The sequence below is a fragment of the Neopsephotus bourkii genome, unplaced genomic scaffold (assembly GCF_033783945.1).
Source record: "Neopsephotus bourkii isolate Nb327-2 ecotype Australia unplaced genomic scaffold, CSIRO-AGI_Nbou_v1 NB_318, whole genome shotgun sequence".
In the NCBI taxonomy this organism is placed as follows: domain Eukaryota; kingdom Metazoa; phylum Chordata; class Aves; order Psittaciformes; family Psittacidae; genus Neopsephotus; species Neopsephotus bourkii.
In genome coordinates, this window is record NW_026900826.1 from 4271746 (window position 1) to 4292877 (window position 21132).

The following is a 21132-nucleotide window of genomic DNA, read 5'->3' on the forward strand; positions in this document are numbered from 1 at the left end:
TGATAGCATATGCTAACTGGGTGCAGCACATTAATTAGCCATCTTTATTTGCTGATTCACGCTGGAAGAAAGATTAGAAGAACCACAGGCACTGCATGTTGGTCAGCAAATTGCATACTAAGAAAGTTGAAGCAGTCAGGCCTGGTTTTAGACATGTGACTCTAGCTTAAACAATGCAATATTACTCTAAAATATGTGAGACAGTAGTGGTTGGTGTAACATCATGTGCCCATTAGAGATTGTTAATAACTCATGCTAGTGGCTGCTGCTTTCAGAGACCCACAAAAATGGGCAGTGACAGCAGTTAAGGGTATTTGGCTTAAATTCAGCAGGAGTGAGCTCAGTTGTACCTTGTGTTAATATTTGTCTTGAAAAGGCACTAGGGCCCAGGTGGTTTATGCCAGCACACTGCTATGCCTTATGCTCCTATGGCAACAGTAGAGTGGAGCCGGAGACTCCAGCTAAGAGGAGCATGCTGCCAAATCAGGACCTTCAGACATGCAGAGAGCTCCAGAGCAATTGGAGTTTCTTCACCCTTTTCTGTTTGAATCTATACTCATTTTCACTGCCATCTTCTCTGCCTAATCCCATTTATTCTTTCCTGTCTCTGTACATTTACCCTTTATCCCTTTATCTTCCTCCTAATCCTGCCTAACTATAAATCTTGAAATAAAGGTTTTAGGGTTTGCATGATGTTGTTCGCGCTCAATGTGTTAGATCTTTCATCCATATAGTATCTCCTGTTTTCTTATGTTATAAGCTCTTTGTACCTAATAAGCAGTCTTCTCCTGCTGCTACTTTGCAACTCTGGTTTTGGCTGGTTCAGTTTTAACAGACTGATTACCTGGTTTTAGTTTTAAAGTTACCTGAAACTTCACTGGCCTGAATCAAAGTGGAGCAGGTCAATTACGGCCTACATCAGATCAAGATGAACCAAGAAGTTTCTTGCTGCCTCACCTTTCATTAACAACATAGCCTAAAAAGCAACACTAAAACACTGATTTGAATCTTTGTTGCAGTCAATTAAATGCTTCTTCATTACAGTACAGATGGATCACTTGTGGCCTATTATGCTAAGTTTGTGTTTGATTTTAAGTTTGTATTTAATAATGAATGTTTTGCTTAATAGCAGTTAAGATACTTAAATCATGGTTTTGTGGTTAGGGTAAGAAGCAAATGTGTTCAGTTTGAAAATATCAGTGTGCAACAAGTGGCAATTATATCAGACATGTCTAGATTTTCTTCATATATATCTGCGCAGTTGTCCGTGAGGTAGCTTGAAAGTTTTATCATTGGAGCTGAAAGGAAGTTGTGGCGAGAGAAAGAGCAAATTCTTTGCCATTTAAAATAACTGTCAGTTTGTTTGAATTATAGGCACTTTTCCTGTCTGTCTTCTAAATATATGTGCCCTGGTGTTCCAGCAGTTATGAGTACACTGCTGGCCAATATAAATGCGTTTTATGCTCATACTACAGCAGCAACTAATGTATCTGCCTCAGATCGGTTTGCTGCTACTAACTTTGGGGTAAGTAGACTTTCTTTTTTAATAGAATACTAATCCTTTTTTTTTTTTCTGTATCAAATATATGATACTGTATTAACTTCTAAATTAAATATTTTTCTAAAAGTTGGTCATTAAAAAGAGTAAGAGTGGCTGTTAGCTTTTAAAAATCTTTGAGTTTTTTCAATCATAAAAGGTAGAGAAGATTCTATTCAGTTCTTTATATGTAATGCATATACGGTGGAAAGTATGGGCACTCATGTACTAAAATCTTCAGTAAACAGGTTTTCTTCTTATTGCAGTAGGGCTTTGTTGTGGTTTAAACCCAGCCAGATGGCTCATTCGCTCACTCCCCCCCTTTCCTCCCTCTTTCTTTCCTTCCACCCCCCCCCCCCTCCCTGCTCCCAGAGGGATGGGGAGGAGAATTGAAAGAATGTAACTCCCACTGGTTGAGATAAGAGCAGTCCAGCAGATAAGGTATAACACACATCACTGCTGCTACCACCAATGATAACAATGATAAGGGAAATAAAAAGGGAAGAGAATATGATACCACCCACTGAAACGAGTCCGACCCAGAAGACCCCTTCAGGGTAACTCCCAGTTACCTCCCTGGGCATGACGTGCTGCGGTATGGAATACCTCTTTGGCTAGCTTGGGTCAGGTGTCCTGTCTCTGCTTCTTCCCGGCTTCCCCCCCTCCCTGGCAGACCTTGAGACTCACAAAGTCCTTGGTCAGGGTAAACATTACTTAGGAACAACTAAAACCATCGGTGTTAATCAGCACTGTTCCCAGGCTGGAAGTCAAAACACAACGCTGCACCAGGTACCAAGAAACAGAAAAATGACTGCTACTGCTGAACCCAGGACAGCCTTGCAAGAAGTTAACTGCACTAGACCAAGTATCGGTTGCAATTGCTTTCTTGCGCTGTGCCATCAGTGAACATACAGTAACCTAATGGATCTAGCCACTAATACTGTTCTTCGTACAAGAGCACTTATTTTTGATAAAATAATGGTTCAGTGGCCAAGTCCTGGATTTAGGTATCAGAAATTTTAGGAGGAGTATCAGCACCTCAGGATGTGCTTGTATTTTTTTTGTTGCTAACTTTCCTTCTGTGGGTAGGTATCTCTCAGTGCAGGCTTCCTAGTCCTTGAACACGTAAAGGTACATTCACTCTGTATTCTAATTTGTTCACCGATCCACACTGGGGAGGTGAGAACAGGAAGGGAGAGCAAAAATTCAGGGGTGGCTTTCATCTCTCTACTATTACACGTGATGTAGTCAGAATATAAACACAATTTGATGTTGAAAAATGCATTAATTCCACTTTTTTTGTATAGCTGATATCAAAGGCTTTTTCATTTATCAGTAGCTATGAAAGCATGATGTTTTCTAAAATACCATTTCCTAGCATGAAATAAATTATTAAGCATAATTAAAATGTATTCAATATAAATTATAGCTTGAAGTAATGTTAGAAGTTCTAATGCTCTTCTCCAGTATTAGGAGTAACAGAAAGAGTATGAATATGGGGATTTTCAAGACAACGCTATGAAACGATACATTACGACTAGTAAACCAAGAAAGACTTTAATAGTTTTGCTTTTGTCTCCCCATCAGAAGTCAGAAACACAGTTATCTGAATATTCCATGCTTGGGAAATGGTGTAAATGTTTAATTTTGTAACAAAAACTTGCTCCAGATGCAGAAACTGATTTTGATCTGTAGCAAACAGCTTATAATATTCCTTCATAATGTTTTCTTATAGGGCATCAAATAGCTAAAACTAAATATTAGTTTGCATTTCATTTTTTAGATAAAACTTATCTCTATGAAACTCACTTTGTGCAGTAGTAATGCCAAAGATTGATTTCTCTTATTATTGCTGAATCTGAATGTCCTTAGGATTTGATGGTACTGCTTACAGCTGTAAATTAATTCTCAGTAAACCTAAAGTAGTACTAACAGAAACATGTTTTCAAATTTAAAGGATAAGTCTGTTGAAAACAAAACAAAATAAAAATTATTTTCAGGTCTGTTCAGCAATAGAGAAATATTTACTATAATAACAGTTTACGTGTCTTTAGTTTGGAGACAGCATGTTCTTGAACTCAAACTTTATCTCCTAATACTAGAGATTTGCTTTGAAAGAGGAATATTAACACTGTTCCAATACTGCAAAGTAAAATATTTTTATATATATGTAACAATATATGCAATAATATAATGATATATAAAATATAAAACAAATAGTTTTATATGCAACATGTGATCTCGTGATTTTATTATGATGACAGTAGAATATTACTCTGTTCTCATTAAAGTTTTCTTAAGCTAATTGATGGTTTATTATGGAATGAGCCTGTATCTTCATTGAAAGAAGACTACTCTTTCAATGTTCAAGCTCTATTGGACTTCTGGATTTCATCCAGATTTTTAAGTTAAGAAGGCTTTTACTGGATTTTCTACTCTTTTTTCCATTTTTCTAACAATCAGAACTACTTTTATCCTCAGATTAGATGGAGATTTAGTACTCTCCCTGATGTTAATGCCAGTTTACCTTTGACACAAATTTCAATCCCATTCTTAGTTCAACGGATGGAAAGACAATAGTAAGCATTACTAATAGAGATTTGTAGCTCTTTTTTTCAAAACAGTTGATTTATAGGCAAAATATTAGATTATTTTTCTCTTGGGTCAAAAGACATTTGTTAGCGGATAGCTGCACATCATTCATCAGAAAGAACACCTCAAATTCAAGTCCTCAGGCTACAGCTGGGAAGGATTTGGCTGACTGAATATTTCAGTAAAGATTTATAACATGATAAAAAAAGTTCCTTTTTGATCCCTTGATAACTGCCAGATTAGTGGCTTTTGGTGTAGATTAGGGCTCCATTGATGACAGTGCACAAGGAACCCTACTTCATATTAGTGCCAGTCATATCTCAGGAATGGTTCAGATTCAGTTACACATGCAGAGAGCTACCAGATCTTGATAATTCTACAAATTTGCTGTTTCCACATAGGCTGACAAGGATTTCTGCACAGTTTTGTGCAGTGGGCTGTGGAGAATGTTCTAACATGAAGATTGTTAATTAGAAACTCATTAGTATTACTTGAGAATGGCACAATTGAGCTGGGTATCTCACAGCAAAATACTTTCACTTCACCTTCATCTGTCAGGTTAGCATGTTAATCTCCACATACGAAAGGGAAAAGTAACTGCATAGTCTTGGTTAGCTTATTCCTACAAAACCCACTGTTTCTGAAATATGCTTTTCAGTCATACTCTTAGACCAAATTCTGCTGTAAGTAGTTATTGCTTATTGCACATTAAAGGGAGGGGGAAGTGCTTTTTTCAAGAGGTAAGCAATTACAAGGCAAATATAAAGATTTTACAAGCTTATCTGTTTAATAAACATTGCTAACATAACTTTTATACTGAATTGATGCTGTTACTGTGGTTTTGGTCAGAGACATCAGGCAATGTTTTTTCAATTTTTAGACATTTTGAGTTATTTAACAATACATAGGTCATTTTAAAAGGAAAAAATTGCATGGGAAAGTCTGTGTCACCTCACTAATATATTGCACAGCTGCATAGTGCTGAATGCAAACCAGGTAGATCACAATATAGGATAAAAAGGGAAAATAGAGTAGTAAAAGATACATTGTCTGGCCTTTAAACACAATTACCTCAGACCAGTACTTGTATAGGAAACAGCGGAAAACAATCTTATTTTTAAGAATGGAAAACAGCTTTCTAAAGCCCCACCAATTACAGGAACCTGCAAATTCTTATGCAACATATTCTTGTTTTCTTTTTACAGAGGGAAAAGTTCATAAAACTGCTGGATCAATTGCACAATTCTCTGAGGATTGACTTATCTAAATACAGGGTATGTGCAATGTATTCTATGTAGAGAACAACTCAAATGTTGGGGGGGGGGGTCTGTGTGTGTGTTACATATTCCATGTAGGCTTTATTTGCCTAAAAAAGTTTCAGAGTTTAATCCCTTTTGTGGCAAAGAAGCTTCAAATATTGGGTGCTGACATGAGACCCGGAATTTAAGCAGTTTAACAACAATATTTTTCCAATTTGAAAATAAAGTTTTATTTCCAAAAGCTAAGAATGAGTTAAGGGATGAGCAGACATTCAAGAAACAGTAGGGTTCACCAATTTCAGTTAAATTAATCTATAACTTGATTAAGCTAGTTCATCTGGGAGCTACCTTCATGGTCTCATGTAGTGCAATTCGCAGTTAATTTGAAGTTAGTGCTGTATTTATTCTGAATCTGACACCTTTGCTGCAGCTTCCATGCTGTGATCCTAGAAATACTGAGACTTGACTCTTAATTTTTCTACATGATAGGAAGTCCAGTTTCATTTCTGCCTCATGGAAGTTCTTTCCACTGAGGTATGCTCCAAACCCAGCCTTTCAGGAAAGAGGCATGCACTGCATACCTTCCAGTTATCATACCATTCTGAACTCCCTCTCTTTTCTGTTCCACTGGATCATGAACTTCTGGATGATACATACACAGTTAGTGGTCCATCAGCTATGGCTCTCCTTTCAGCTTCTAGGGTTGGCAGCCTCCAAACCAAGGATTCCTCTGTTCTTCATCTGGTCTGCTTTCTAAAACTGAAGGAGAAAGGGAATATTTAAAAGAAGCCAAGGCATTAGAGGTAGTAAAAGTTGCACATACTCAGTTTGTAAAACTGCATCTTTCATGCAGCAGACATGTTTGTCCTAGAATCTTTTAATTTTGCAGAGTATTATCCAGAAAATATTGGAGTGTGAGGTTATCTGAGTGATGTTTCATCAGTATGGAGCCATTTAAATAAGACTATTTCCCATCAGTCTTCTTGTTAACCTAGAGATCATAGTAAAAATTCCATATATGATTTCTTTATTAAGCTTACTATTGTATTTATGCCTACAAGTGATTTCTGTACCATGGAGAACCCATAAATTATTTTCATTAGCATCATTTTCCAATCTTTTTGTAGTATTTTTTGTTCCATTAATATTTTTGAAATATCACACTCTTTGAAATCATTTGTATTACAAATAGAGGAGAATTACCAGAAGTCATGTCAAAGGGATACTCATTACAAACTTTCTCATGGGCAGAATTCAGGTAACGCATGACCTTTTCTAATCCTTCCAAACAGCATCTTTGTTTTCCTAGAGGTTTTTTTTTTCAAAGCTGCTCAAGTATCTTACCTGTAACTCCAGTTTCACAATGATTCCTCTCTTCCTGATTCACCAGGATAATTTTCCTGCCAGCAATTCTGAAAGACTCCAAGATCTGAAATCAACTGTGGACCTGCTTACAAGCATTACTTTTTTTCGAATGAAGGTATGGTCCTTTTATTTTTCAAGAAAATCATAATATTCAATTTCAAATTTAAATTAAATTAGATCTCTCAACTTGCTGGAAATCATTGAAGTCATCTTGTTCATACTTTGTATTTGACTGTGAGGTAAAAGCCGAAGCATGAAAAATTAACAGTTGTCTTCTTTTTCAACAATTATTTTTATATGCCCTGAAGGAAGCAAAAAATTTACCTATTTAATTTGTTTAAAGTCAAGTCACATAATGCAAACTCAGTTGAACTCCTTATGAAAATGTATCATACAAAATGTTTTCCTATTAGTATCATAATGTCACATGTCTAACAGTAAAACAGGTTTGATAAATCTACTTAGCTTAGTCACTTTAGATGTTGCTATCTAGGTGGTTAAGTTCTGAAATATTTTTTGAATGGGATGGTACGCATTAATACTGCTGGATGAAAATACAGAAACACAAAGGAGCACTTGTTGCAGTAGCGTCTGATTTCACCGTGTCAGGCATTACATAAAGAGAATTAAAATAATGCATTTAGTTGAAGTTCAAATTGGACTCAAAGTGGAGTAAAAAGGGGAACCCTTTGCTTTAAAACCCAAAGAGTTAATTGGCTGATATTCAGAGGAAAGCACATAATTGTGTGGTTTCATTACTTCCTAAATAAAGGAAGAATCTTCAGGTTTTCCACTGCAGGTGGATGTAAAGGATGTAAACCCTTGGCCATTTATGTTTCTTTCATCTATGAATCATTTCATAAAAATAAAACAGTGATACAATCTACTTGTTTAACAATGTGTTTTAAAATATCTTTAAACTGATCCCCTTAAGTCAGTGGAATCATAAATGTTTTTATCATTATATTTCAACACTTTTCATTCCTGCATTACAGAACTACATTCATTGCAACACTTGGATTTTTTTGCATTCAGTCTAATTCTGATATTCTATCATTTCTGAAATACTTTATTAGGTACTTGAATTGCAGAGTCCACCTCGAGCCAGTACTGTGGTGAAGGACTGTGTAAGAGCCTGCCTGGACTCAACTTATAAATACATTTTTGACAATTGCTATGATCTCTATTCCCAGTTGGTGGATCAGGTAAGGAATATATTAACTTGCTTCATGCTATTGCTCATTTGTTATTGTTAATTTACCGTAGGTAAATAACAAGCATTTCAGTGTCCTTCATACCAAAGCACTCAAGTTATTTTCATTTTATTTGTGTGAGAAGGGGCAATGTTTCATAAGTAAACCCACAGATGGCTAGGAACTCTAAAATGTTTCACAAGATGAGTTTCAAAATGAATATGTAAACTCATAACTTAGTCATCACATTGGACATGACTATAAAGTTGTCTAGTGGCTTTAGAAAAGATAATGTTAGATTGATTACTGTTCATTTAGGATCTGTAATTGGAAATTATTTTTTTAATCTAATATTTCATTTTGGTACCTTTAGAAAAGAATAATTATAATTTGTTAAAAATGATATTGTCTTTCTAGCCTTATATTTTAACACCTGTGATGCATACTTGGATCCGAGCAAATAACTGCTTCAAGAAAGCAGATGGTAATTTTGTAACTTTTCTTGATATTAGTCCATCAGGCCAAACTGTCAATGCAAAATAATTATAGCATTTGTTGTATTCCAAATGCCATGCAAAAGCCTTGACAATAATTAGAATCATAGAATTAGAGAATGGTTTATTATTTATTTATTTTTCTACAGTATGGCCAGCGTTTATGCTATAACTAATGTTACAATTAAGAATTGTACCTGCAAAATTATACAGCTGTCAAAAATGAGCATCACTGCTTTATCCCATTACCTCTTGTTCTTTACTTTTGCCTTCTGGGTGGTACACTGGAAAAATTGTATTTCAGTGACTATTCCAGCCATCAAAAGTATTTGCATATTTGCTGTGTAGTATCTAATAGATAAGAACAGTCATACTACATGATATATGAGACATTAAATTTTATCTGAAAGCACATTTCACGTGAATCCAAAATATGAATTCCTGTATTTCGGGGGAGGCAGTATATGCTATATATTCAACACTTCTGAAATAAGAATTTATTTTCTAATGTTGGATTCCTGTTACATGAAATAACTTACCTCTGTCTCCCAAGCTTTGAACATAAGTGTTTCTCACCAGCACTCACAGGCACTCCACGCTCAAGTACTTATATAAGTGTTTATTCTTCAACAGATTATATTGTAACCTGAGTAGCAGTATAACAATAAGGGAGAAGCAGCAGCTCCAGACATCACATCTGCTTGTCTCATAAGGTGTTCTGTTTTCCTGCTAACATTTACCATTTACTCTGCAGCAATTTGATCTTGTCTGTTGAATATAATATGAGCTGTTGCTAGGCTGGGTGTTGTATAAGTCTGCAGAGTTTCTCAGCAGATGATAGCCATTTTAGTAAACAAAAGTGAAGCAATCTTACTTCTGCATAATGTTGTGATATCTGCAAATGCTCATCTGTATATAAAATTTTCTCTACTGTTTTCTATGACTCCATGAAGTAGTTTTTAGTCTATTTTAGTAGATGGTTTAAAATTGCAGGGGTATTATAGCCTTAGTGTTTGGTAGAGAATGTAAAACAGTTTTAAAGTAATGCATCTCCAATTTTGTGTTTGTTTATTTTTGAGCAGGACGGGCAATGTCATTGTTTTGTTTTTCTCTGACACAGCTCAATGATAGATCAGTATGTCCTGAAATAAATAAATAAGTAAATAAATAAATAAATAGAACCACAGATATTCACTCCATTGGAAAACTGAATTAACTGCATTTTACTGTATTTATATGCTGCGTCTATTCTCTTTCAGCAAGATTTCCAGCAGGTGTGTACGTAGAAGCTGTAAGCAGACAAGTGTCTATAGTTACAATCACTAGCAAGTACAATAAATTTTAGTGAAAATGTGCATAAAGCTACATTTAAAATTAAGATAAATAGACCACACTCAAAATAACACTAACAGTAATCAATCAATCACCTATCATATATGAACTTAATAACAGATAGTAAAACTTTGTTTCACAGCAGGTGGGAGGCAGTTCTGAGAAACATAATCTAACTGATCTAGCTTTAATAGAGATATAATATTACCAGCTAAATTTTGCATCAACTCCAAATTTGTACACGTAAACTGCGTTTTAATTATCCTCATACAGTTTGCTACCATTGTATCTGTATGTGCATTTAATTTTAGGAACAGCTGAGTATAGAGCTGTTGAAACCTATGGCTCTGAAGGTTTCCAGTGAATCCAGGGGAACTGCAGATTGGCTTGTGGTAACACTGTTATAATAATGAAGCAGTAACCAATATTGTAATTAACATTTCATTAACTTTCTAGCCAAACCCCATAGTCAGATTACACCAGATTCCACCCTTAAGCCTTTTTCATTAACTATTCTCTTAGCTTACGTCCCCTTCTGATGAGGCCTCCTCCTCTCAGAGGGAGGAAAGGAGTTCATCACCATTCATCGTGGTGCAGCACAGGAGGTTCATGTTTTAGCTGCACAGCTGAGATTTGAGCTATGAGTAGTGAGAACTGAAATTGATGAACCCCAAAGCAACAAGAAGTGGTTCATATGTAGGTCACCACCTGCTCTCACTCAGGGGAAAGACTGGCAGCTGTTGTCCTACTGAGCCCCCTTGCAGGCTCAGGGTTTTGCCATGGCTCATTTCTTTCCTGAATCATATTGTGGATGATGTTATGAAAAGGTGGAACCAGACACAGTCTACTTACACAGTAGTGTTTCCATCTTGGCCTGTAGTGGTAGGTTCCTGCATGTTATAGATGCTATCTTTGTAACTCATGTTAAACACCTTCTACAACCAAAATTCTCAGAGATGCCTGCCACAGTATTTCTAGAAAATATATTCAATGTCTGAATGTGCGTGAATGTATTGTTCTATTTTCAGCCCAAAATCAGACAATGAATGATGAAATTGAGGGTGCTCAAGATGGCATTTTGGGAAATCTACCACTATAAGAAAAGTAACGAGTAAACTACAAAATATGCTCAGCAATCCCCACAACCTCATTTTATTACTCTCTATCTTTGTGTCAGAGAGACAATCACTGTTATAGAGCAAACATCTTTCAACAAAATATCACCCCTGGGGAGCAGCTCTGTTTCCTGGAGTGAAGCATGGTAAATGCTAACAGTATGCAAGCGTGTCATACTACAGTTTCACACCAGAATGCAAAGAACAGCTAGTGTCAAAAAAAAAAAGAGCAATACAGATAGTAAAACATGAAATCTTGACAGTCTTACTGACTCGTATATTACTGTACTCATTTGAGACAAAGCGCCTTGATGGGGAACTACCTAATTCCTTATACAGCAGATGTAGTATTTCCCCTTTAATTAACAGTGATCTGAGTGAAGAGTTAGCCGCTATGTGTTGCAAATAAGAATGCCTTGAAAAAGTAGTTTTGGAAGCATTTTGGAAGCTCTCTGACTCAGTTTAAAATATGTCACTGTTTCTGTTTTCTTAAGAAAACAAAAAATAATCTTAACTCTTGGCTGACACTCACAATGACCAAAGTCCTTTCAGTAATTCTTTTTGTAGTCTTCTCCACTGAGTGAAACCAGTGAAATGCAAATCAAGTTCTTTCTGTTCTCTGAAGAGTTCTTGATCAATACAAATCATTTCATGACCGGTAGCACCAGTATGATAGAAAAAAAACCACTGGGATACACTCTGCAGAACAGTATTGAAATTCTGCCTTATTTTGGAGACCTTTCCTTTTGTCAGCTTCTGTTGTCACAGAAGACCTTAGCAACTAGTTAAGTAGTTCTGGAGCCAGGTGTTAGGCAGCCATAGCAACACAGTGCTTTTGCCTTGTGATGTATCCTTTCTTAGAGCTTAGTTTTGCTGTACTTAACCTGTAAGTACCTGGTCAGTTTTTCAACTGGCATTTGGGAGCCCAAGACACTTAGTTGCTTCTGAAGGTGTATCTCTGTTTCAATAATAGCAAGGTCAAAAATTTGGTAGATTATTAATTTCTTATAGAAATACTCTAAGAATTGAATCATGAAGTGTGCGATCTGTGATCTTCAAACACATTCAAAAGTATGAAGTGGGAAATAAAGTTGTGTAATAGTGTTTAGCCCAGGAGGAGTCCTATTTTTCAGCAAAACAGTAGAGAAATTAAGCATTTGTGCCTCTAAAATTGTTTCATTCAGAAAGTATTAAATAATCATTGTATGATGCTGTCCTCCCACTCAGTTTTTTCTACACTGTTGCATGGTTTACTGTGCCTCTTAGTTATGCTAATAGAACATTTTCAAGCCAAACAAAATATTTCTTCTCTCAGATTTTTTTATATGAAAATAACTGTTTCAAGTTAATTTTTATTCCAAGATGGAACTTTCTTCTGTTGGTTTTGCAAGCTTGCAACTAGTCAATGTAATCAAAATGCCAACGTTTTTTTACCTCAGTATAATGCTTCTGTGAAGGTGTCTGTTGTCAGAAATCATATAAAACTAATAACAATGCCAGCAATAATAGCAATTTATGTAAGAACAACTTAAATGATTCCAAGCATTTTAACCAGTTAATTAGATTTTTAGGATAAGGAATGGGAAGAGTATGCAGTTCAATTTCAGTGCATGAAACTGCATCTTTTAATGTGAGACTACTTTAAAAATATCTTCTCTGTTTCAGTTTGGGTTTTGGTTTTTGTTTTGGGTTGTTTTTTTTTCCAAAAAGATCATATTGATTTCTGTGAAATATGGTTCTTGGGTAAGATGCTGAACTAAATGTGAGCTGGCTTTGTCTTCTACAACTGCCTTTCAGTTGGTTTGGTTTCATTCACTAGCTTCTGAGATAAATGGTATACTAAAAATAAATCTTTGCTATATAAAGAATGTCTTTTAATAAAAGTGAAATGTACACCAGGGTGACATTAACGGTCAAATATTAACTTCTGTTTTGAAAAACACTCTTGTTTGCATGTGTGGTTCTTAATTGCTGGTGGTACTAGTCACACCATCCATTGTAATTGCTTTTGAGCCTCACCTTTATTTAAGTTCCTGTAGACACTGGAGCTGTAGCATCTGCAGATCAGCTGAGTATGTAGCAGTGTGATTAATCATACTTTTCCAAAATGATTCCACAGTGACCGCAAAAGCAGTTTCAGTTAAGTGTTGTTGAAATTCCCTTTCTGCCATTCTAAATGCTGTTAGTAGATAAAAGTTAATTGAGGTTAAGATAACAATTCACTATGAGACTGACTAGTGTCATCTGTTCAAAGAGAGATGGGGTTCATTGAAGTGGTCATATTTGAACTAGAAAGGTTTGTTTGTACATACAGTCAACATATATTTAAAATTGCAGCATAATAAGCATGTTTATTTTCTGACTTGCTAGCTGGGTGACCCCTTTCTATCTCTGACAGTTGTGCTGAACAGCATTTGCAGACAGACATACCTCTGCTTGGCAGATATAATGTGTGTATGTGAGTGTCCATACAGAGACAAAAAACATTTGTTTTCATATTTGGTTCTGCAGTGAAGTTATTTATTTGACATCAATAAGGAATCTGATCCTTCTGCCAAGAGAACTGAAAAATACTAAGAATTCATAAATCAAAACTGTGAAGACAAAATATAGCTATAAGTGCATATTTTAGTGAGATTAAAAAGCATAAAATTCTCAATAGAAGTTGGTAAGTGTTGAATATTAATACATATTTATAACTGTAAAGAGGTGCAAAAAGCAGACTTTTAGTCAACAGCAATAAAAAGCACTGCTATACTTACCAACTTTTAATTTATGACTGGAGAGCCATGTTGATAAGCCATGTCCTTCCTTGTGATTATTACAGAAATGTAATGGGGCATCTCAGGTTCTCTGATGTGGATGTGAAACTGGTTGTAGTCCTCTTAACATACAAGAGGTATACAAGAATTGCATTTCCGTGGATAAAAAAGGAATCAAATAACATATTGGTTTATTAGTTTTGCTCATATGTTTAAAATCCTTGGGAAAGCAATACCTTCACAAGCCTCTCCTTTGTACCGTTTTCTAGTATTTTTATGTGTCCAAGTATTTTTTTTCCCACTCCTACTTTGTGATGTTTTCCTCTGCCTCTCTTAAATGTACAGTTTGTTGCTCTGCCAGTAAATCTGCGAGTCCCTGGGAAACCTCTGCAGAGTAATTTGGGCAATAGCCTTTGTCATTTTGGCTATTAAAAAAATAAATGGGAATTCAACTGCTTCTTCATTTAAAGTAAACGGCACAGCAGCTGTTAGGCCAAGTAGCTTCGGCATATAATCCAAAAGAAAATAAGAAACGTTCCTTCTCACTGATCTGTTCAGTATTTATTGTGTAGGATACACACATTTGGCCTCAGCAGACCGTTTTACCTGCACTTAAATGTATTTAAGAATTTATTTAAGTGTGGAAATGCACTAAAAAATCAAGGTTCTGTGCATCTTCATTGCTGATATGGCTGTCTGTGCACTTCATATGTTTTTGTATATATGGCTGACACAGTATGTCACACAATCTACTCTAAACTGGATAGACAGTGTGCGTGCAAAATTTCTGAAGATTCTTAATATGCCACTTCTTCCAACTAAGTAAGAATCTGTCGGTAGAAATTCCATAATATTTTTCTCTAATTTCACTAGTATAAAGTATATTCAATCTTGTTTTAACAGGGTAAGAAGCAAGAAGTTCCTAAAGAAGAACAGGGACCAACAACAAAGAATTTGGATTTCTGGGCACAGCTTATTACCCTGATGATCACCATCATAGATGAAGATAAAACAGCATATACACCTGTCCTGAACCAGTAAGTAATTACTTTCCTCATGAAAATTAAGGGTAATGGGTTTATTAAAATAAGGACAGGAAATGCACTTGAATCAGCAGTTTTATTTTAAATATAATCTAGAAATTTGTAAAAATACAGAGTGTAATATTCACATCGTTTGATGAAGACTTACTGCTCTGTTCATGGAAAGAGAACATTTTGGTTTAGGAACATTAAAGACAAGGTGTATGAACCATCCCAAAAAGCTAAGCAGCGAAATAGTATGCAAGAGAACTAAATGGATAGACAGAAGGGAAAGTTCAGTGAAATAGAATCATAGAATAGTTAGGGTTGGAAAGGACCTTAAGATCATCAAGTTCCAACTCCCATGCCATGGGCAGGGACACCTCACACTAAACCATGTCACCCAAGGCCTCATGGTAGTATAGTATGGTGGTATTAATGTTATGGCACACAAGATGTTCAAATCATGCTGAGATTTATCAAGGCACTATTATAGAGTTTTAGGGATTAGTATTTGTAAAAGAATAATGAACTTCACAAAATACCCTCTCCACTGTTTTGATTGGCTCAAGAGAAAGCCTAACCGCGTGGATTTGAAAATTTATAAAATGGAGATCAATATCCTGGATTTAGGTGGGAGTTGACTACTCAGAATTGAAGATGTAACAGATAAGGGAGGTACAGTCAATAACCAAGACAAATCAAATAACTTATCATTGATATACTAGTAGAGAAGAGGGAGACAATCGATAAACACAGAAAGAGGAGATAGAGTGCTGGGTTTTGAAAATGGAATGTACAGGAGTAGTGCAGTGGAACATTATTTCACATATTAAGGCTGAGTAAACTGGTGTCACACTAATTCTATTGTGGCATGAGAGCCTAGGGAAGATTTTTAGTTCTTTCAGCTCTTTGGAGCTATTTTACAGAAAGATTCTAGAATGCCTGGGCATAGTTTAGCTGTGATGATTTATGGAAAAGTTAAAATTTAAATTTACTTCTGTATTATGGCTAAACAATTAATAAAGGTGTCTGCAATGGTATTTAATTGAATGGCCTGAAGGAGAACAAGAACGAGTCTTTTTCTTTCAGCCAAAATATAATAGACACTGAAGGACACTGTATGTAAAGATGTGCTTGTCTGTTGTTCAAAGGTACCATACTTTTTATGGGCCCAAAGTATAATTATGAATGAAACTTCCTAGTGACAACCAGAAGTTGGAAGAGATTTTATTGCCTTCTGATTTATTCCTTTCCTTTGAGTTAAGGAAGGATTGTTTCAGTCCTGGATAATAAATACCTCTTTGTTCAGTAATTTTGTACAGTAACCTTAGTAAGGAACAAATTCTTACCCTACAGAAGGAAGAACGTTTTTCCTGTTTATTTATACCACTTAGTGTGAAGTTCCTCTATTAGTGAAAGATAATTCTCTGTGTAACAAATACACTTCTTATAATTTCTTCACTGAAATGAAACAAGAGTAACTGGGGTTAAGTATCCTAAAAATTGGTCTAGCTGTATAGTTAGGCAAATGTGAGGGAGAAAGGAAAAAGATCGAGAACAGGGTTCCTCTGAGGGGATTAGGAGTTTCCCTGGAGTACAGCTGAGTGATTGTGTAAGGAGTGAAAAGAGGATCAGTGGCTGGAGCTGGGACAGATTAAGGGAGAGAGTTCATGTGTGTGACTTCTTTCCCATTTTCACTGTTATTTTTTAAGGGTGAACGTAGGGAAGAAAGTGTCTTTGGGAAATAGGAGAAATGAGGAGCAAGAGATGAAGAGGCTGTGGGTGGAAAACCTTGAAAAACTGTTCAGAGTTGCTTTGGATAGATCATTTTAAAAGAGGTGCTTCTAACACAGAAGAAGCATGTAAAAACTGCTGAGAAAAATGACAGCCTTTTCCCCTTGCTTGCCCCAGAAAAGGAAATTGATGGAAGGAAAGTGTAACTTGAATGCATAAGAATAATGGAAAACTGTGACTCCTCATTAGAATTACATGGCCTTGCAGTGTCTCAGTGGAGCATTCAGACCTACATCCATTTGAATCCTGGTGTAGAAATGAGGTTACTGTAGATCCCCAGGAGAGATCCAAGCATTCTGATAGGATTTTTCATAATGGTATAATATTACTCAGGATTTTTTTTTTCTTAACCAGTTTTGGAAACCCTATTTTTATATCTGCCTTGGAGGCAAAAAAAGATGCTGTGATAGAGCAGTTTGAACTATGTGGGATTACAAATCCAGATGAAACATGACATGATTTGCCTCAGAAAATGTTGCAGCAACTGTAAGACCATACCAGACCATACAGTGGGAGTTACATGAACAAACTGCAGTTATTATATGACATAAGAAAATTGACAAGTTTGAAGAAAAAGCATGAAGTCTGGTATTTAAATTGTAGAATTCTCATTCTACTAGTTAAAACGATGTAAAATGTGATTGGAACCTGATTCACAAGCAAATCCAGGACTTCCCAGCACTTGTACATGCATTGTACATACTGTGGGGCAGAAAAAAGTGCTATCAAAATAAAATATCTGTCCACTTAAAGGAGCAACAAATCAAGAACAAAATCATCAACTGAAATACCCTTGTGTATTTGGAAATCAAGATCTCAACTTTGTGCCTCTGCACATCTTGAGTAAAAAGCTTTCTCTTTAATTGTACAGCACATACACTCAGAATAGTCATGTGTGGTGTTGTAATACAAATTTAAGAAATATAAACTATTCTGAGATTGTGCTGGCAGTTTCAGGGTTTGAAATCCGAGTTTCAGGGACTCCAGTATTCTTAAAAGTAGCAAACTGAATATTTAACACCATAAATTCAGAAAAAGCGTTTTTAATTTTCATGATAGGATTGAACTGGAGACATGCAGTACTATCTAGAATAAATGCTTTCAGGAGTTATTCATGGTTTGTTCCATACATTGGCTCTTGTTTTCTTTCAAGCTCAATTCAATTTCACTCCATTGATCTGTGGTTTTATATATAGCACTTTGTTAGAGCTACCCAGTTTGAACAGTTTTTACTATATTCTTGCTTAATTGAAATCAAGAAAGGGAAGACATTTATAAGTGGATCCCTTTTATATGCAGTTTAGTATTTTGGGAAATACAAGGAAATTATCATGTATGGACAACCTAATGGTTAATTTATTTCCCATGAAAACCTAGTATTATTCTATTTATCAAGATGTTCCATCAAATAGTATTGTATGGCTGACATATGAGTTGAGGATTAGAGACTGTCATGCAAATGGGGAAGGTGATTTTAATATGCTTTGGATAAACTGAAATTTTATAGTATTGCTCTAAGAATGACAGAGAAATTGGGAAAACTATGGCCTATGAGACAGGAATAACTGTAGCAAGAGGAAACAAAATGAGTACTCCCCTGGCAGTCCTCTTACCTCACTGAGAAATGTGAAAATGCATGGCTTTTACAAAAGTTAGAACATGTAATATGTTGAGATTGCATGGGAAATTTCTCTGATATTTGGTGCTTGGGGACGAAATTCTGAAATAGCCTGCAGAGGAAAAGTCTTTTTTACCGAAAAATAAGGTGATAAAATATAAATAATGCAAAATTCCTTACTTATATAGATGCTGTAGGGTTTTACCTTTGCTTACCCCTTCCCTTTAATAAGATGGCTGCTGCTTTTACCATTTTGTCATCAGCATGTGGAAAATTTTGTATGCTTCTGTTGTGTGTTAAGTTTTGTTAGCTTCTTACATACAATAACACTGCAACAATAACTATGATAGTTTCGTAATACCTGTAACTGATAGCTGTGTAATACCCATCAGTCTCTAATTCTTATAAGCATGGAAACTAGCATGAGTTATAGAAAGGAATTTCAGAGACAGCTTGGAGTTAACTATACATGTACCCCATAGAAACAATATTGAAGTATACAGATTATGAAAACGCATATTTTAATAAGTGCTTAGACACGGGGAACAAAAAGAAGATTGGCTCCATGACAACAGAAAATGCAAATTCTTGTGTGGATTCATACACAGGAAAGAAACCCAAATTTTCCATTATGTATAGGTCTTCGATCACAGGCTTAACGATGCACAAAAGGACGGCATGTGTAGACTGATACACTTGTGCTTCATTACCATGACGATGAGGGATTAACCAAATTATAGCAAAATGAGCTTAATAATAACTATTTGGCAGATACTTATAATGCAGAGGACTGGAAGGGAGAGTATCTCCTTTCTGTGCTGTTTTACAGCTTCCAGAGTTACAGCATCTCTGCTTTTGAGTATAGTTCATAGCTACCTTTGTCCTTTTAGAACAAATTGTCTCAAAAGGAAAAGGCCTTTATATAAACTAGTACTCACATGAATGCTGAAAGCTGTCCTTCCTCTGACTTGGTGAAGAAATTCTGGGATTCGTACTTTTTTTCTAACAAATACATGTCTCATCTAATCTTTCAAATACATCTCCTTCCCATGAGCAGGGTAAAAGATTTTGCAAAATGCAAAGAAGTCCCAGATTTCTTTCCAGGGTTTCTTTCAAAGAGTTTGACCTGAAGGAGGATTGGGGATTTACTCCAGTAATTGCGTGTCTGAAGTACAGTTAAGATAGAGGTTAGGAGAAAGAGAAATACATTTGTCCTTTTTTTGCCCAGACTTCTATCTGAAATCCAGGAACAAGAAATGGTGTTTTCATTAGGTAAGACATGTGTGATAGGGGTTAGCACTTGTTTACATAAAGATATACCTAGATTCTTTGTTCCTTTATTACAGCAGAAATACTAGCCATCACCTTCCTCAGAATGACCACATGAGCCATTATGCTGAAGTATGGTACCCAGTAAGCTCCTTGTCTTCTATTTTTGTCACTGTGCATTTTAAAACTACTTTAGGCTATTTCTGTCTGCAGCTTACACAGTTTAGAGATAGTATCTCAGTCTGATTTGCAAAAATAAACCCTAGGCTATCCAACTTAGTTCTGACTAACTATTGACTAGTTTCTTATGCAGTCCAGCTCTTTTTACAGTATGAGGAGACTTGATCTCTTGAGCTTATCAGAGTGCTTGGTATACCCTTTGGCTTTATTTGGATTAGCTTTTGAATCCAAGCCCCAGCTTTAGCATCTATTAACATCTTGTGCACAGCAATAAATCATGCTAAGAAATCCTTGAGCTCTCTGTAATAACCTGTTTGGAATTTAATAATAATTTCAGTCCTTCCATGTGGTATGTTTTCTCATTGAGTTGTTAATCTGTAGATGAAGTTTCTCCTATATCAAACCTTAGTAAGAAAAGGAGAATCAGTCATGCATGTGATTCTAATTGTTGCCTTTGTTATCAGAGAATCAGAGAACTTCTGTGTTGTAATTACCCGAGCCTGTGATGAATTTGCCTGTGAATTTTTTTAATCTGGTGAATTTAAAAGACACTTTTGGGGGACTTGTTTCTTCTTTATATTTTAATGCTTTAAGGCTATTTTTTCTGCTTTCAGCTATGTTTGTATTTTTATATACATCAGAATTTGCCTTCAGTTGTGGGACAAAAGTAGATAAGTCAGTGGTGACTTCTGTGAACTGTGACAGGACTTTCTTGAGCAGTGTCTGAGTATTCTATGTGAGAGTCACTTTTAGGATAAGTAAAAAGAATTATATAGCTGCTTCTGACATTATTCTTAGCCAGAAAGATATATTACAGTTAATGTTACTGCTGCTTATGACATTTGGAACCAAACTCAAGATGTGCCAGAACTATTTATAGTACAAATTGAAAGTTCTACCTACAGTTGTCAAGTGCTGATTTTAGCATTATAACATGAAGCAATGTAATATAACATGGAATTTATAAGAAACTGTCTTCCTTTTTGCAATACTATTTTTAGGGTCCTCCAAGCAGTTTTAATGATGGCTGCAAATGTCAAGCCTAGACTCTTTTCCTTCTTTACCTATAGGTGTATGGGTGTTAGAATTAGAAAATTAAGAGGATACTTAGAAGCAAAACCATCTGAACAGATTAATATTGAAGAATTACAGGCATAATAAAATCATGTTCTGCTCTGCAGTTTAGATTACTGTTTATTGTATACATTCATGAAAAATGAGCATTTCTCATGAGGCTGATAATTCAGCCTGTCACTTTAGTCAGATATGTCTGACAGGGTATTAAATGCATCTCTCTGACAATGTGCAAGCAGGGAATGGGGGAAGACTACGACTTTTGAGAGTCACATACTTGGAGATAAGTACCAGATTTTGATTGATCACCTGAAATTTTCTATTCTTATGTGTTTCACATTTCATCTGACTGTTCATGTCATAGTATGTGTATATCTATTTTTATGTATATATGCATATTATGCAAACTAGAATCCTGTCCTGGGTGGGAAGAGGGCTCAGAAGGAAGATTCAAAAGCTTATATTCTCTTGCTGACTGACATTAACCTGTCATAAAATCTCAAGCAAGGCACTTCTACGTTGT

At 35.7% G+C, this 21132-nt stretch overlaps 1 protein-coding gene across 3 annotated transcripts in view; it reads left to right on the top strand.

The window, feature by feature from the left end:
* Positions 1–21132, top strand: part of UNC13C (unc-13 homolog C) — a 145668-nt gene that overhangs the window by 73966 nt on the left and 50570 nt on the right. For all 3 annotated transcript variants that reach the window (XM_061347434.1, XM_061347435.1, XM_061347436.1), the window contains exons 13-17: positions 1375–1525; positions 5335–5403; positions 6779–6868; positions 7830–7958; positions 14553–14686. In XM_061347434.1, the coding sequence (XP_061203418.1) occupies positions 1375–1525; positions 5335–5403; positions 6779–6868; positions 7830–7958; positions 14553–14686 (573 nt within the window). The remainder of the gene's footprint in view (positions 1–1374; positions 1526–5334; positions 5404–6778; positions 6869–7829; positions 7959–14552; positions 14687–21132) is intronic.